The sequence below is a fragment of the Prionailurus bengalensis genome, chromosome B2 (assembly GCF_016509475.1).
Source record: "Prionailurus bengalensis isolate Pbe53 chromosome B2, Fcat_Pben_1.1_paternal_pri, whole genome shotgun sequence".
Lineage (NCBI taxonomy): Eukaryota > Metazoa > Chordata > Mammalia > Carnivora > Felidae > Prionailurus > Prionailurus bengalensis.
Window position 1 is genome coordinate 47,954,737 of NC_057349.1, and position 17,085 is coordinate 47,971,821.

At 37.5% G+C, this 17,085-nt stretch overlaps 1 protein-coding gene across 1 annotated transcript in view; it reads left to right on the forward strand.

The window, feature by feature from the left end:
* Window positions 1-17,085, forward strand: part of TFAP2D (transcription factor AP-2 delta) — a 58,419-nt gene that overhangs the window by 21,628 nt on the left and 19,706 nt on the right. Inside the window, exons 5-6 of the mRNA XM_043591636.1 lie at window positions 10,114-10,255; window positions 16,443-16,556. Of these exons, the coding sequence (XP_043447571.1) occupies window positions 10,114-10,255; window positions 16,443-16,556 (256 nt within the window). The remainder of the gene's footprint in view (window positions 1-10,113; window positions 10,256-16,442; window positions 16,557-17,085) is intronic.

A 17,085-nucleotide genomic window follows, 5' to 3' on the forward strand; every position in this document is an offset into this window, starting at 1 on the left:
TGCCCTGCACTTCTTACTTCATGTGAACAGTTGTCCCGCTTGCAAAATGTATTCTCTCTTGCACTAGTACCACCTCCCCCACCCCCTAGTAATGTCGCCTTTGAAATTTTGTCAGACTTTGAGCTGGTTACTTAACCTGACTCAGCTTCATTTTCTTTTTCTTTTTTAAATTTTTTTAATGTTTATTATTTTTGAGAGAGAGCGACAGACAGAGAACAAGCAGGGAAGGGGCAGAGAGAGAGGGAGACATAGAATCGGAAGCAGGCTCCAGGCTCTGAGCTGTCAGCACAGAGCCCGATGTGGGGCTTGAACTCACAGACTGTGAGATCATGACCTGAGCCATAGTCGGCCACCCAACCAACTGAGCCACCCAGGTGCTCCTCATTTTCTTTTTTTTTAAGTGTATCTTTTTTTTATTTTTGAGAAAGAGAGAGAGAAAGAGCATAGGAGGGGCAAGAGAGAGAGGGAGAGAGAGAATCCCATGCAGGCTCTGCAGTGTCAGCACAGAGCCCAATATGGAGCTCAAACTCATGAACCATGAGATCATGACTTGGGCCAAAATCAGGAATTGGGACAGGTGTCCCTTAGCTTCATTTTCTTAATTTATAAATAAAGATAATAATACTTATAATGGTTGAGAGAACGCTAGCTGTTACAGCAGTTAATACCTAAATTTTCAGTGGCTTCACATGATAGAAGCTATTTCTCACTGTAGTCTGATGTGGGTGTTCCTCACCAGGGGTCTTTTCTCACAGTTTCATTCACGGGCCCAGAGTCCTTCCCTCTGTAGCTATGCCCTTCTGTAGGTCCTAGGAGTCCTATTCATTCAGCTCACCATGAGGAGAGACAGGATGGAAAAGTAAGCAGCTTCTTACCTCCGTGGCGAGGGAGTGACCCATGTTACTACTGTTCACATTCTAAGAACTACAGCCACACTCAATTCCAGAGGTGGGTGTGGGGTATACTGGAAAATGTAGTCTCTAGCTGGGCAGAGTCTTCTCAGCAGCAATGCTATAATATACAAAGAAAGGACAAGGTCCCTCACTCATCTCTGCCGCATCTGTCTTGTATGTCTTTTGTTGGATTAAATAGACTCAAATAGCCTAGAACTGATTTGGCGATGAACTCTTTCCTATAGATGAGGTATAGTGAGTGAGTTTAGGTATATCAAGTTTTCTTGATGTGTTTAGTCAATGGCTTTTTATTTTAGGAAGAAGTATTGTTCACTGCTTGAGGCTTATAAGATTCAAACACCAAATCCTTTTGCCAAGTATTAGTGATAATATATGCACAGGGCATGCTTAGTATTAGTTGCTCTTCTCATGGAATTTAGGACAAAACTGATATTCTCATTGCCTTCACACGGTACCCCAGTGGGTTTCTGTGGAAATGTGGAGCTTAAGGCCAGCCTTTGGGGACTCACGGCATGATTATCAGTCTGAAAGGACCTTCATCCCCGAATAACTCCTCTGCTGGCCATTCCACACCTCACATTCCCACTTTAGTCCCTCCTTCAGGATAAAGGTTTCCAGCTTTCTTCTAAAACTGTATGTGATATAAAAAGGATAATAAATTGTCCCTTTGTAATAACAGCTCTAATTGGTGCTCACTTTGGTCAGACAGTCACATGGAACAGTGCAATCACTAGGAGACCCTGGTGTTCCCTTTTGCACACAAACTCTCCGGCTTTGACAATGTCTTGGGCACAGTTTTTGTATTTCAGAACTGACAGTGGAAATGAGCTAAAAAAGTAAATGCTAGGAGAGCCTATGTTACTCATTTTAAGCTCTGTCTTGGAAAAGTTGTTGTTGTTGTTGTTGTTTTTCTCAGACTATTAAGTATCATCTTAACTGTAAATTTCTTATTCTAAATTATGGAAGAGTTTCTGAGAGACTCTGCTTTGATAACTGGTAATTAGATATTGTGTCTGAGAACTAGCACTTACCAGAATTTCAATAGTTGATCTCAGTGACCCAGAGATTGTAGCATACAATGTTATGGACAAGTAGACCCCATCTTAGGGGATATGCTTTTAAATTATTTGCTTACTAATGCTTCCTAATATTACTTCCCTGATCTGCAGCTTATGATTTCATTCACCTTCAGGGAAAAAAGTTGTTTTTCATGTAGGGGCAGAGGAAATAAGCTACTATCCATATGACTTTGTGTCTACTTATGTGCTTGGAGTGGCCTTAAATTACTGTTTTTACTCATTGCAAAAAGCAAGTGTATCCAAGCCTTTTTGGCTCAGTCCTGCCCTTGTCCACTTTGGGCTCACTTAAAAACTCATGTCTCAGGGCGCCTGGGTGGCTCAGTCGGTTAAGTGTCCGACTTCGGCTCAGGTCATGATCTCACAGTCCGTGAGTTTGAGCCCCACGTCGGGCTCTGTGCTGACACCTCAGAGCCTGGAGCCTGCTTCAGATTCTGTGTCTCCCTGTCTCTGACCCTCCTCCATTCATGCTCTGTCTCTCTGTGTCTGTCTCTCTGTGTCTCAAAGATAAATAAACATTAAAAAAAAAACAAACAAAAACTCATGTCTCTGCATGAGTTCCCTGGTGATTTGATTTTCTTCTTTCCATTATTCTCTCTTCCAACATATATGCCTGGACTAATGTGCTTTTCAATTTTTTTTTTTCCAACGTTTTTATTTTATTTTTGGGACAGAAAGAGACAGAGCATGAACGGGGGAGGGTCAGAGAGAGAGGGAGACACAGAATCGGAAACAGGCTCCAGGCTCTGAGCCATCAGCCCAGAGCCCGACGCGGGGCTCGAACTCACGGACCGCGAGATCATGACCTGGCTGAAGTCGGACGCTTAACCGACTGCGCCACCCAGGCGCCCCAGACTAATGTGCTTTTCAAACACTCAGTTTTTGCTTTATTTCTGTTTAACAAAATTCGTAGGTATTTAAATAAAATTACAGATGGTAGTTATTCCTTTTTAAAATTTTTTTAATGTTTATTTTTGAGAGAGCAAGAGCATGAGCAGGGTAGTGGCAGAGAGAGAGGAAGACACAGAACCTGAAGTAGGCTTCAGGCTCCGAGCTGTCAGCACAGAGTCTGATGCAGGGCTTGAACCCACGAGCCGTGAGATCATGACCTGAGCCAAAGTCAGGCACTTAACTGACTGAGCCACCCAGGCACCCCTGGATGGTAGTTATTCCTATCAATGTCTACATCCTACAGAATACCAATGGCAGTTTTCATACTGCCTGTGTTTTAATTTACAACAAATATTTGAGTTTAGAATTGAGTCTCTCTGAGAACAGAGTCAGAGAGTAATTTTACTTTAGAAGTAATATAATTTTAAATAGATAATTTCTTCAAATAGTAAAAAATTGAAAAGCTACAGAAGACTATAGAGTAAAACATCTCCTTTTCACTTTATTCCCTAGCTGTTCAGTTCCCCTCCTGGAAGAAAACAATTGTTTTGTTAAACAAATGGTTTCTCTATTTCATTCCAGGGATATATGTGTGTATGCATGGGCTTTTTAATTTTTAAAAGAAATTATGGTATTCTCTACACATTATTCTGCATGTTGGGGTTTTTTCCCCATGCCTTATAATAGTGTTTTTTTTTTCAGTGCTTACAAGTGCTTCCATTCTTTTAAACACTCATGGTATTCCCTTATTTGAGTGTTTCATAATTTATTTAACCAGTTCCCTGCTAAATATTATATAGATGTTTTCAATCTTCAACTATTATAAATAGTGCTACAATGAATAACCTCCCATTTACGTAAATAATTTTGCAGATGTGCAAGTATATCCACTCATAAATTGCTAGGGATGTTGCAAAGTCTAAAGATATTAGCATTTGTTATTTGAGCATATTATTGGAAGATTGTTTTCCATAGTGGTCATACAGTTATAATCCCATCAGCAAAGGGGATGAGGAGCATATGACAGTACTTCCCTGAACTTGAGCCCAAACAGAGTGTTGTCAACTTTTTGATCTTTGCTAATTTTATTGGTTAAACAAACAAACAAACAAACAAACAAAAAGGCTACCTTGGTTATGAAGGAGGTTGGGTTGAGTTGAGTATTCCTAGAAGAATTTAATGAACTTTGCTGTCTGTTCATTTACTTTGTCCTTATGGGGTAATTTTAAATTGTTTTCTTATTGATCGGTAAGTACTCATTATAAAACAGAAAACTGGCTGTATGTCTCTGATCTGAGTTGCAAAGCCTCCCCACCACTAGCTTTGGTTTGTCTGTTTGCTGTTATAAGTTTTCTGTTGGTTTGCTTATTTGTTTAGGTCTATGCCATACAGACTTTTTGATATTAATATAATCATATGTCTCATATATTTTATATCATGGTTTTTAGTTTTAATTGTAATATTTTAAAAGATGTTTTATCCCAAGACTATAAAAGAATCCTCCCATGTTCAATTACTTTGAGGTCCTGTTTTTTGATGTTTAAATTGTTGATCCATCTGGACCTTATTTTGTTGTTAGATGCATGGTATAGATCCAATTTTATTTGTTTTTTTTCCAGATGGCCACCCAGTTGTCCCAACACCTTTTATTGAAAATCCATCTTTTCCCTACCAGTATGAAAAGCAGGCTTCATCTTACACTAAATCTCTCTATACAAATAGACTTTTTTAAAGTGGACTGATGACTTTGTTTCCCTAGCAATGTTGTCTGTCTCTACATCTACCACCACATTTCCTTTTTTATGTTTTGGGTTTTTAAAAATTTATTTCTATTTTTATTTTAACTAGGCTCCATGCCCAAGTAGGACTTGAACTCACCACCCGGAGATCAAGAGTTGCGTCTCTAATGACCTCGCCAGCTCTACCAACTAATCCACCCCTCTGTTTTTTGTGTTTAGAGTTTATACTGTTATCAGCCAAATAAGGCAGAACTCTTTATGCAAGAGCCCAGATAGAGGTTTTTACAATTTAAAATGTATTTATTTAGTGCAATTTATTGCTTTCCTTTTGTATAAGCCACAGAATTCTTGAATTTTCTGAAGATGTATCATTCATCCCTACGTAATACTTTCCCTTCACCTTAGACAGTAGTTCTTAATGTTGATTTGATATTTATTACTTTAGAAGCTTTAAAACATTCACATACCTAGAGGTTAATTGATATGGGGTGACACCCATACATTGAAAACAAAAATAGGGGCACCTGGGTGGCTCAGTAGGTTAAGTGTCTAACTTCAGCTCAGGTCATGATCTTGTGATTCGTGATTCCAGTCCCACATAGGGCTCTCTACTGTCAGCATGGAGCCTGTTTTGGATCTTCTGTCTCCCTCTCTCTGCCTCTCCACTTCTCTTTCTCTCTCTCTCTCTCTCTCTCTCTCTCTCTCTCTCTCTCTCCTTCTCTCAAAAAGTAAATAAACATTTAAAAAAATAAACAAAAAAACAAAACCAAAAAAAACCCAGGTTATGGGAGCAGCAAGTGTTGCAAAGTATAAGTAGACTTATTTTATAAAATGGCTCTGCTGATATAATGATATACTCTATTTTTATGGATTTCCTATACAGTTTATTCTTTCTAGAAATTCTCTTTTGCTCTAGTTTTTCATTATTTTCTTTAAAGGAGTGCCTCACAAGACTATTGTTATAATTAACCAATAAGATATTTGAAAGATTTTTCACTTAACAAATGTTTACTGAGTACTTATTATGAATCAGGTGCTGTGCTAAGTGTAAGGTGTGGAATAGGTAACAAAATTATCACTTTAAAAAACAAAGTGTTTTTAAACAAAATTATCATTAAGCCAGGGAACTACCACATTATAAGACCTTTATTCATATCGTAGATTATATGATATGTAGTGTACGTATCATATCATATATAGAGTACATTCATTTCAGAATACTTTGGGAACCCTATAATATATTAACTTTGTCCTTCAGCTCTAGGGTTTACTATAGCTTGATATTATGAGACAATTTATTTAATAGAATATCTTTTTTAAATTTTTAAATTTTTAAAAAATATTTTAACGTTTATTTATTTTTGAGAGACAGAACGAGACAAAGCACGAGCAGGGGCCAGCAGAGGGGGAGACACAGAATTCGAAGCAGGCTCCAGGCCCTGAGCTGTCAGCACAGAGTGTGATGCAGGGCTTGAACTCACCAACCGTGAGAGCAAGACCTGAGTGGAAGTTGGACGCTTAATTGACTGAGCCACCCAGGCACCCCTATTTAGTAGAATATCTTATTCAGGTTTGAAAATATTCTCAATTTTGCTTTTTTTTCTTTTAAGAATTTATTTTTAAGTAATCACAACCCCCAGTGTGGGGCTTGAATTTACAATCTCGAGATCAAGAGTTGCGTGCTCTACCAACTGAGACAACCAGGTGCCCCTCAAATTTGCTTTCTAATTGGTACTTCTTGGAATAATCCCAAAGATAGATTTGAATGTGCTAGTTTTCCATATATATAAATAAAATTGAAATCATAGCTATGTGACTGGAATTTAACACATATGAATTGTTGCTTTTATTTAATAACATTAGGTATTGCAATACTAAGTTAGACAAATTGTTTTTAAGGCAATATTGTTACAGTGACAGTTGACCAGAATTATCTAGTGATAACAATGTACAAGTATCTTTTAGTGCAAATTAGTGTACTAGATGTTGATTTTTAATTGTCTAAAGTACATTTTCCCCAAAAAACAACAATTCTAAAGGAAGGAAAAATCCTTACTGACTTATAAAAGTTAAAAATCAGGTGTATTTATTTCTCTTTAAAAATACATTTAGGGGGCGCCTGGGTGGCGCAGTCGGTTAAGCGTCCGACTTCAGCCAGGTCACGATCTCGCGGTCCGTGAGTTCGAGCCCCGCGTCGGGCTCTGGGCTGATGGCTCAGAGCCTGGAGCCTGTTTCCGATTCTGTGTCTCCCTCTCTCTCTGCCCCTCCCCCGTTCATGCTCTGTCTCTCTCTGTCCCCAAAATGAATAAAAAACGTTGAAAAAAATTTTAAAAGAATACATTTAGATCTTCTTTTTGTAAAATAATGTGGGAGCCCCGAAACTCAGTAAAACAAGTGATCCAGAAAGCATTTTCCCATTAACTTTCCACTTCTAGGCTGCATCAGTGATGGACATTGAAACTTTTCTTAATATTTTCCCCTAGTTGTTCACTTTTTGCTTTCAAGTGTGAAAAATGAGTGTCCTGAAACCGGGAGCAAATTCCTTTTTTATGCTCTTCTCAGATTCTGAAATTTGACCTCTGTAGGCTTTTTGAGAGTTACTCAGTATGAGTCACCCACTGCTGATGCTGTTTTTGAAAAGTTGAATACTTTTAGTGGTTTCTACTCTTTTGGAAGGGGGGTAAGCTCTACTTGGCTTATAGACCGTAAAGCCTTGTACTTAAAATACTCCTGCACAAGCAATAACCCTAATCCCCCAACATCCACCCTACTTCTAAAATATTCTTGAAATTACATGACATAAAATGGTCACACATGCCAAAGTTGGGGTGTTGCTTTGGTGGCTGTATAAAAATGAATGGGGGGAAGGGGATACTGGTTTGTCAAGAGGCACAATGCATTGAAATTTTTAAAAAGGCTTAAACCTGTTTTGCAAACAAAGAATTAGGGCGTCCTCCCTCATTTTACAAAGATAGGAGGTGACACAACAGTATTTGCCAGATGGAAACAGAAGGAAACACATTCCGGCCCTTCCTGGATCACTGTTCCACCACAGATTACCGTACCTGCTTGCTGTTCACGTGGGCATTTTGTCCCTCCACAGAGACAGAGAAGCTCATTGATCTTTATCTTCACGGATCAGTCAGATCCCTGAGAGCCTTATTCACATGCTTTTTTGATCCTAAAATTTCTATTTTTCTCAAACTTGTTGACTCTAAAATACCTCCCGTACAGGATTTAACTATAGATTTGTTCTCCTTACTGAGTATCATGTGTGTGTTAATTCATGGATTCTTCCATTCATTCTTGGGCCCTCACACACAAAGCTTTTGTGGCATGATACACACATTTTAACTACTTATCAGAGTGTCTTCACTTGCCATTTCTTTTGATGTAGCATCGCTATACATCCAGTAACAATGTTACATTGCAAGGGAGGGAAAGCAGTAAACAGAACTAAGGCAAGGAGGGATCTGGCTGTCAGTGTAAATGTAAATAGCAGCTGTTCCATTCAAACTGTTTTTAAAACTACCACACGGTGAGAGCTTTGCATATAATGGGCCAGAATCAGGTTTTAGCATAAAATTGAGGCGACATGCTGCCACCCTCCTGTTTGTGCTGTTTCACTTCTCCCACTACTGCACTGGTGGGTGGGGGGGGACACACAAAGATATATTGTATATAACATTCTGTGAGAATGGTATCTAAATATCTCTTCCTGTGATAATATTGCAATATACAGACTTATCAGGATACATAACTCAACATGCTGTGTGTACAAAGATGATACTGAATGGGTCATTGTGTTCCAGGCGAGATGCTTGTAAGTCTTAAGTTCACATGAGTGTATCCTTTGTCACATGCTGTTGCCACTGTTTCATCAGGCTTTTAGACTTTATATCTGAAATTTGAAAGGTCTTGAATTATCTCCCTTCTATCATTTTTCTAGCAAAAGTGACCATCCTATATGGCATTGCTAGATCCTTAAAACAACAACAACAACAACAACAACAAAACTTGGTGCCATTGTTCTGCCAAATATGCACACGTTTTCTTTCCTAATCGGTTAGCGTCATAAGCCACTGGTAACCAGCACTTTAAAAATATTGCTTTTACATTGCAACTTTATCTAAAACTGTCACCCTTCACCAACTAGCACTATTCAGACTGATCAGTAAAGAGACCCTTTCCATTTAGTTATGTCATCTTCCTATTTAGAATGTTTCCTACCGAGTGAATATAAAAATCTTAACTAAAAACCTGCTACTGCTTTGATACAGTGTGTGAGTGGGGGGGGGGGGGGATGGAAGTCATGATTGGTAATTCACAAAATGTGATCTAATTCCCTATGATTACCACCTTCTCCTTTGAACTTCTGTAAAACATTTTATCTGTAACACTCATTTGGGACTTGCAGTACAGAAGCTTGTGTTATATATAATATCAATGTAAAGGCAGTAAACATGAGCAGATTATAGTGTTTATATAGGTTGCAATATAAATTATAAAGTACTATTAAAGTGTTTTTGCTACTATTATTGGGACAATTGCCATCCTCCTAGGAACAGGGATGGCTCTTTAAATCCCTCATTACTCCTACATAGCACTGCACCTTAAACAAAATATGTGCTCAGTATACACGCAATGAAAGCTCACTTTTTTTTTTTTAAGTTTATTGCTCAGGTAAAATTTGGCTTGAGCTTTGAAAGTACTATTGTTTTCGAGGTTGAAATACATTGCCAAACCTTACTTTGCTGATAAGCCATTTTTACCTCATTTCTCAAAAATTTACTCAGGTTTAAGATTTTTGTGAAAGACCAAAATTTCTTTATGATTTTATTATACTTAAAAGGATTGTATTTTTAACAATGTACTTAAGAAGCATTGTGCATACACTAAAAGGTACTGAAGCCTGCCAGAAAGCCCAATAATGCTGTTAGTATAATCACACAATATAGTGTCTTTGGCAACATCATGGTAGGAAGTTGATAAAATCCATTTATCTCCCCTTTCCAAAGTGTTTCAGCTTCTTTGAAAAGTTACGTGGACCTTTTGCCAATATTTTGATAGATCTCATGGGAAAGATATCTGAATATGTCGGATATACTAATAGATGGGAGGGTGAACAACAACGGAATGGCAAGCCCACGAAGCTCTTTCCTTAGGGCATTGACGTGTAGGATCTGAGAAGCCAATCTGGTCTAATGGCCAGAGCCCCTAGGGGAGTCAAAACTCCCAGACTGTGGTTCTGGTTTTCCCCCTTACTTTTTCACATACACCTGCCTGGTAAGTAGCTTCTGTTTCTCAGTTTCTCTTCATCCTACCCCATTCCCACTCCACCCCCAAGAGTCCTTTCCCTAGGATTGTTTAGAATAAATAGAAACGGTGATCCATCAGACCACAACCAGGAATGAGGCTTGAGGAAAATATAAAGTGTTACTCTTACTGAGTTTAGACATTTGTGGAAAACTGACTTTTATTTTCTGCCAACAGGGGAAGCTTTGCACTTGGCTCGGGATTTTGGCTACACTTGTGAAACAGAGTTTCCAGCCAAAGCTGTAGGAGAACATCTTGCCAGACAACATATGGAACAGAAAGAACAGACAGCAAGAAAAAAGATGATCCTAGCGACCAAGTAAGCAGAATGGGAAGTCTCTATGTGCCTTATCTCCGTTTTTCCATTTTCTTTGAATGAGTCTAGTAAGTACCAGCTCTTTACAACAGGGTGTCTCACACTTCAGTAGCTAGATGAGTTATACAAGGACATTCTCCACTCCTGGCCTTGTGTCCGTAGCAAGACTTACAAACTGCCCTTGTTTAGGAGCTATCATTGACACTGACGAAAAACCTCTCCAGAATATGCAGGAATTCCTAGGAGAAAAGTAGGTTTAGGAAATGTAGATTCCAGGCAAGTGTGTCATTAGCTGCTATGTAATTTAGCCCAAACCACTCACTGTGCCTTGGTACACAAGAGGGGAAGATCTCAAAACACTATGAATGTTTGGAGAATGTGACAAAAGAGGACCGAAATGTGTGAGAGGTAAAAGGGAGATCTGTGGGACCAAGGATCACCATCAGTACTCTCATCTTTTCTTGGGTGTAATTAGGTAAATAATGCCTGTACTGCTCTACCCACAATAATGATACTGTTGAAAAGGAAAAGTATAATGTATGAGAAAGCTTCTGAAAATTGTAAGAAGCCCAACAAAAATGTGAATCAAAATAGTGACAGAGATGATGTAGGAAAAGGGAAGCTTATGCATAAGATGACTTCAAATTCCCTCCAACTTGAAAAATGTTCCTTGATAAGGAATGGAAGAATGCCATTTATTGTGTGAAAGCCCAACAGAACAGAACAGTAAATTGAAATTTTTAGAGAATAATCTTCGAGGCATTAGCAAATGTTTGCTCTTTTCTTTATTAAATTACGTTCTGGTACATAATAGATGATTAATAATTTTATCGAATTTCCTAACTCTATGATCAGGTTTTAGAACTAATAGTCCCAGGTGGGTTAAATTATTTCTAAATTAGTCTCTTACTTGGGGAAAACTTATATATATTTTTTAGTATTTATTTTGAGAGAGAAAGTGCATGTACTTGCATGCATGTGGGGGAGGGGCAGAGAGGGAAAGAGGGAGAAAGAGAATCCCAAGCAGGCTTGCCTCTGTCAGTGCAAAGCCCAGTGCAGGGCTTGATCTCAGAACTGTCAGATCATGACCTGAGCCAAAATCAAGAGTCCAACGATCAACAGACTAAGCCACCCAGGTGCCCCTCGGGGAAAACTTCTGAAGAGATAGTATAAGGTAGACAGTGTTAAAGACATTGCTTCTTAGAAACTGATGAAACCTGACTTCCCATCACATTGGCTAAAATTTAAATGGGCTCAAAATGCATAAAACCAAAACTAAATATTTCTTCTTCTACCAACTTCTAATGTCACACAGTTATTATTATTATTATTATTTTTTACAAGTTTAAGGGTTTAAATGGGACACCTGCCACCCAACAGGCTAGCCCAAGATACTTGAGTCTCTTGTTAGGGATTTGTGCTGCTTGTGGCTGGCACTGTTTGGGTTTAGGATATATTTGTTTAGGACAGTAACTCAGATGATTCATCTCGCCCCAAAGAGAAGGAAAACAAAAGGTGCTGGCAAAGGAGAAAAAAGGTAAAACAAGGAAATGAAGGGGAAAGGAATAGCAGAGAAAGAAAATTATACGGCACTTATAAAATGGGGACTTAAGATTTTGGGAAACCTTGTTCTGTGCAAGCTCCTGAAAACTTCTTGGTAGAACAAGCTGGATCTGGATTATTTTGTGTGGTGTATCTCCTGGGGGATATTTACTTCTGTTTTGCTTCTACTCTTGCCCTCTTCCAAGGGAAGACCCAAAGGGGTCTTCATCAGTAAGATTTCAGTTTCTCCAGAAGGAACTGAAAGTACATGTCGTCAGTTTGAATCCTTGATATAGTCTTGGGAGAAATATAAAGACATGTTACAGATCAAGAGAATACAATGCTAGGGGCGTCTGGGTGGCTCAGTCGGTTGAGCGTCCAACTTCAGCTCAGGTCATGATCTCACAGCTCGTGAGTTTGAGTCCTGCGTCAGGCTCTGTGCTGACAGCTCAGAGCCTGGAGCCTACTTCAGATTCTGTGTCTCTCTCTCTGCCCCTCCCCCGCTCATGCTCTGTCTCTCTCTCTCTCTATCAAAAATAAACATTCAAAAAAAATTTTTTTAAAGAGAATACAATGCTAGGATTTAGGTAGTATCCTCCAGGTGTTCCCAAAGCATAATATCATTCGGGCTGGCAGGATTATACTGATTTTGCCAATATGTGCACTCATGTGACACCTCTGAATGACAGTTATCCCCAAATACAAATTATCTAAGAAAAAACACCTCCATATTTTCTACCTCAAAATTAGTTGCTTGAGGTTTCATCATGCATATTCTTTTTTTTTTCTAATGTTTATTTATTTTAGAGGGGGGTGGGGCAGAGAGAGATGGGGACAGAGGATCTGAAGTGGGCTCTGTGCTGACAGCAGAGAGCCCAATGCGGGGCTCGAACTCACAAACCGTGAGATCTTGACCTGAGCCCAAGTCAGACGTTTAATTGGCTGAGCCACCTAAGCTCCCCTCATCATGCATGTTCTAAGACCTTCACTCCCTAATCTAGAGAAATCCTTCTTTTTGTCCTCCTTCCCCCAGGAATGCTTCCACAGCTGCCCACCCTTGCCACCTGCAGCAATGCCACCATTAACGTTTGAAATAGAGGTTCTTATTTTCTTGCGAATTCCCATAACTCTGTTTAAATGTTCGTGCATTCAAACTGATGTGGAGATTTCATTTTCACAGAAGTCCAGTGTTAGAAGCACTTTCGGGGATTAGGAGAAATACTTTCATATTTGTCAAAGTAATGCTGAGATGTCTATTTTAGAGTAGTGAATTCTTTTTTGATGATATTGTGGTTTCATACAATATTGCAAGGACATGTACTTTCCTTTGATCCTTCTGCCCATAGCTGGACATTTGCAAACCATTAAATATCAAGAATTGAGTTCACTGATTCCAAATAACTTATTTTATGTAAGTGTAGAGAGGCCATAAGCATCTAGAAATTAGGAGATAGCCTGTATAATTTTTTTGTCTTTTTGGTTGTTTATATCCATCCCATCTTCCTATTAGACAATGTGAAATGAGAATTAAAGAATCAGAGACAATGCAGTCATACAAGCACACACAATACAAGCAGTCATCAATAGAAGTAGATGAGTTAAGGGGTGTGTAGGAATAACATGCCTTTCCTGCAATGTATAGATACATCTAACGTGTGTTCTGAGCAGTTTCTTGTTTTCCAAAGGTAACTCATTGAATATTTTCAATTAAAATGCTCAACATTGAAATGGTCAACTACGTGGGTATTCATTACATCCTAGTTAGCTCACCTTTGTTCGTAAGACCATGACAATTGCATCAAAAATTCATATGAAATTCAAAATCTTCGGATGAGAGATCCAATAGCTGATCTGCATTGTTGGATTGGCTCACATGTTTCTTTTTTACCTCTGTGAATAAACAAATTCAGTTCTATTTAATTATGTTGCCAACTGTACAATTATATGAAGGGCCCATTGACTAAGGGGCTAGCCTCCTAATTCCTCTTAATTTCTTATGTTTGGTTGATTAGCCAAATATTTTGGTGTAATTAGACAATTATATATAGGAGGGATAGAAACTGAATTAGACAATTTTTAATTCAAACATGTACAGACAAAACATTTGATATATGGAAAAACACATTTAAACTTCTTCACTGAATTTATAACTAAATATGCTTAACATTTGATCTGCATTAGGGTAAAGCAGAATTGCTAACAAGTTTTAATTGTTACCGTTACAATAATCGTCAAAAGGAGAAACACAGAACTTGAAATTCAGACATCAGCTTAAAAATTATGTCCTTAAGGACAATGACGTAAGTGATAAAGTTAGAATTTATGATTCACCAAAGATCGTGTTACATAATTCATAATGTGACATTTTGTTTTGAGAAGTATTTCTTATTGTAGCTTTATAAATAAAATTTTAAATAAGGATGAAACTAGTCATAAAAATAATAGCCCCATAACTGTCATAATGAGATGATGATCATAATTGCCTAAGGGGAGTCTACAAAATTGTCATCTGTTTTTAAGTCGAGAGGCTGTCCTAAGTCAGTGAGTTAAGCAGCAGAATCAAATACCAGAGGTTGAGAATTCTGGAACTTCTCCAGATACAGCTTCCTGTGTGGTGTAGCTGAATTGCTCAGCATGAGTTAAATTTTTCCACCCTTTGCCTCTTCCTCATTTCTTCATCGACTTTTGGTTTATTATAACTTGCTATAATGTTTATATGGTAAGGAAGTTTATTTACCAACTTATAAATTGATTTATTCAATTATCCAAATAATTCCTAAATCCTAACCATAAGAACTAAAGCAATGTTTCAACTTTTATTTTAGTTTTTAAATATATTTTAATCTGATATAAAATTAAATACTTGTCTTTAAACAACTCCAGTATTTTTTTTGTAATAATGGATCACACTGATCATCTACCACATAGTAATTTCTATTGCCAGTCTGAGAAATGATAGCATGAGTCTGTATTTAAAATTTTAGTTAGAAATTTCCTAAAAATAAAGCTAACACAAAGCATAACAGATAATGATGCCCCACCAAATGGAATTTTTTGATGCCACCGATCAACATAAAATAGTCTAATACTGCTAGTCATCTATTAAAACATAAGCAATACAGTTGACAGTCAATCAGCTAAGTCTAACTCAGAACAGAAAAAGGGAGAAGTTCAGATCAAGTATCCTCAATGAAAATATATACAATCAGTTGTTCAAAGTGTGCATTTAGATGCTACATCTCAGAGATTCAACTAAAACATTAGCTGGAGGATATGGAGAATCCTGTTTGATTTAGAGCAGGTAAGGGCTATCTCTGTTTTTTTGTTTGTTTTTCGTCTCCTTATGGCCCCTTTTACTTTCAGCTGTGATCAGAATGAAAGAGGCAAATTCTATGAAATAACACAATATGAAAATAATGCTGGCAATAAACCTGAGGATTATTGTTCATAAAAAAAAATCACAGATGATCTTCAGAAGAAATTTTAGGCACCTAATAATAAAACTCCACTGGTTTTAACTCGGTGATAAATTATTTGTGCCACAAGACATTTTGTCACTTTTTGGTAGTTATTTGTTAATGACGCAAATGCTTTGGAGAGGAATTAGTGGCTGGGTCCATGGAGGGACATTCACTTGGAATAATTGGACTCTTTTGTACTTGTCTTTGGCTACATTGATAATTATAGTCAGGGCCAATGGTTAGATTTTATGACTACCCATTGTAAACCCAGAAGAAAAGGACTAATCGCTATCTCATTATCTCTTGAATATGGAGTAGCATCACTTTAGATGTGTTCTTTTGAACAGTTCCTTGGCTCTCCTTTACTTCATTCTTCAGCTACTGTATTAATCTAGTGTTTTGTTGTTTGTTTAAAAAAGAACTGTTTTCTTCATATGTTTTGCTTCTTTAGAAATACAGCATTTCTATTACGTTTCACAAAAGCTTTACTGTTAGTCAACATACTCAGGAATGTGGTAATTAGAAGTGAAACCAGTGACCAGAAATCACGATTGTTTAATGTTAAGAAAAGTAGCAGGAAAATGCTATTAAGGGTACCTTTTGCAAGGAACCATCTTACATGGGACATACCAATCATTTTTTTTTTGAGGCTAGTGGGCTGAATTGTGGCAAATACATATATACTTTAAATATTAAAATATAAATTCGGTTCACAGGAGTCTGAATTATAATGAAATGCTGGGAAACAGGATTTTCCAAAGTCCACTTGAATCATGCCTCTGAAAGAAGCCTATATAACTTGATTTAAACTTATTTATAAATGTGATATCCCTTCCAAAAATCATATTTTAATTTTATAAAAAGCAATGATTAAGTGTGATCCTTTCATATAGATTTTTCCTTATGCTGAGGTTAATCTATGAATATTCACCTTAAAAATGAACACTGGTTTTGTCAGTGCTCGTGGGCTGTGAGTCACGTCAAAAATTTTACAATCATCCTGTAGTGCTTGAAAACAAAGTTGCTATTGTGAACCTTACCTGTGTGTTATAGATGGAACTTTGGAGGTTGCTTTATGAAAGCTTACTCCTCTTTTAAATGAGAAAACAAGCCTTTGGTAAAATATCACGGGATGAAATTAAAGCCCCATGTTGAGTTCAACTTCAATGTTGAATCTTTTATTCTAGACAAATTTGTAAAGAATTCCAAGACCTCTTGAGCCAAGATAGATCACCACTGGGATCCTCCAGACCCACTCCAATCCTAGACCTTGACATCCAGAGACACTTAACACATTTCAGGTAAGACTGGTTTTCCAATTTCCTCAGACTCTTTTTAAATTGTTAAACCATCCTTATTAGCCCAGGCATTTTTATATTCATGTCACAGTTCCGTTTAGAGATATCACTTATATATTCATATAGTGACTGACTGAATCTTTTGAAATTGCAAACATCTAAGGTCAAATTATAAAAATAACTAATGCATGAAGCATTTTAGATCAGAAAATCTAGTGTCTGTGCGATCTTCAGGAAATTGTGACTTTGAAAGTGAACACTATTATTTCAAATAATGGTACTTTTGAATGAGGATTCTGAAATCATTTAAATAGTACTTTATCTTGGTGAGGCACATTGTTGAATGGACAGATGATATGACACAAATTAATGGGATATCATACACTGATTTTACAGGCGTGTGTTAATTTCTGCCCAATTAGAAATTGCAAATGGTTCTTAAATTAGACCACACAAGTGTATTTTAAACCTTCTGGAATGTGTTACTGAAAGCATATTCAAATTTTATTTTCTGAGGTTCTTTGGAAGATAG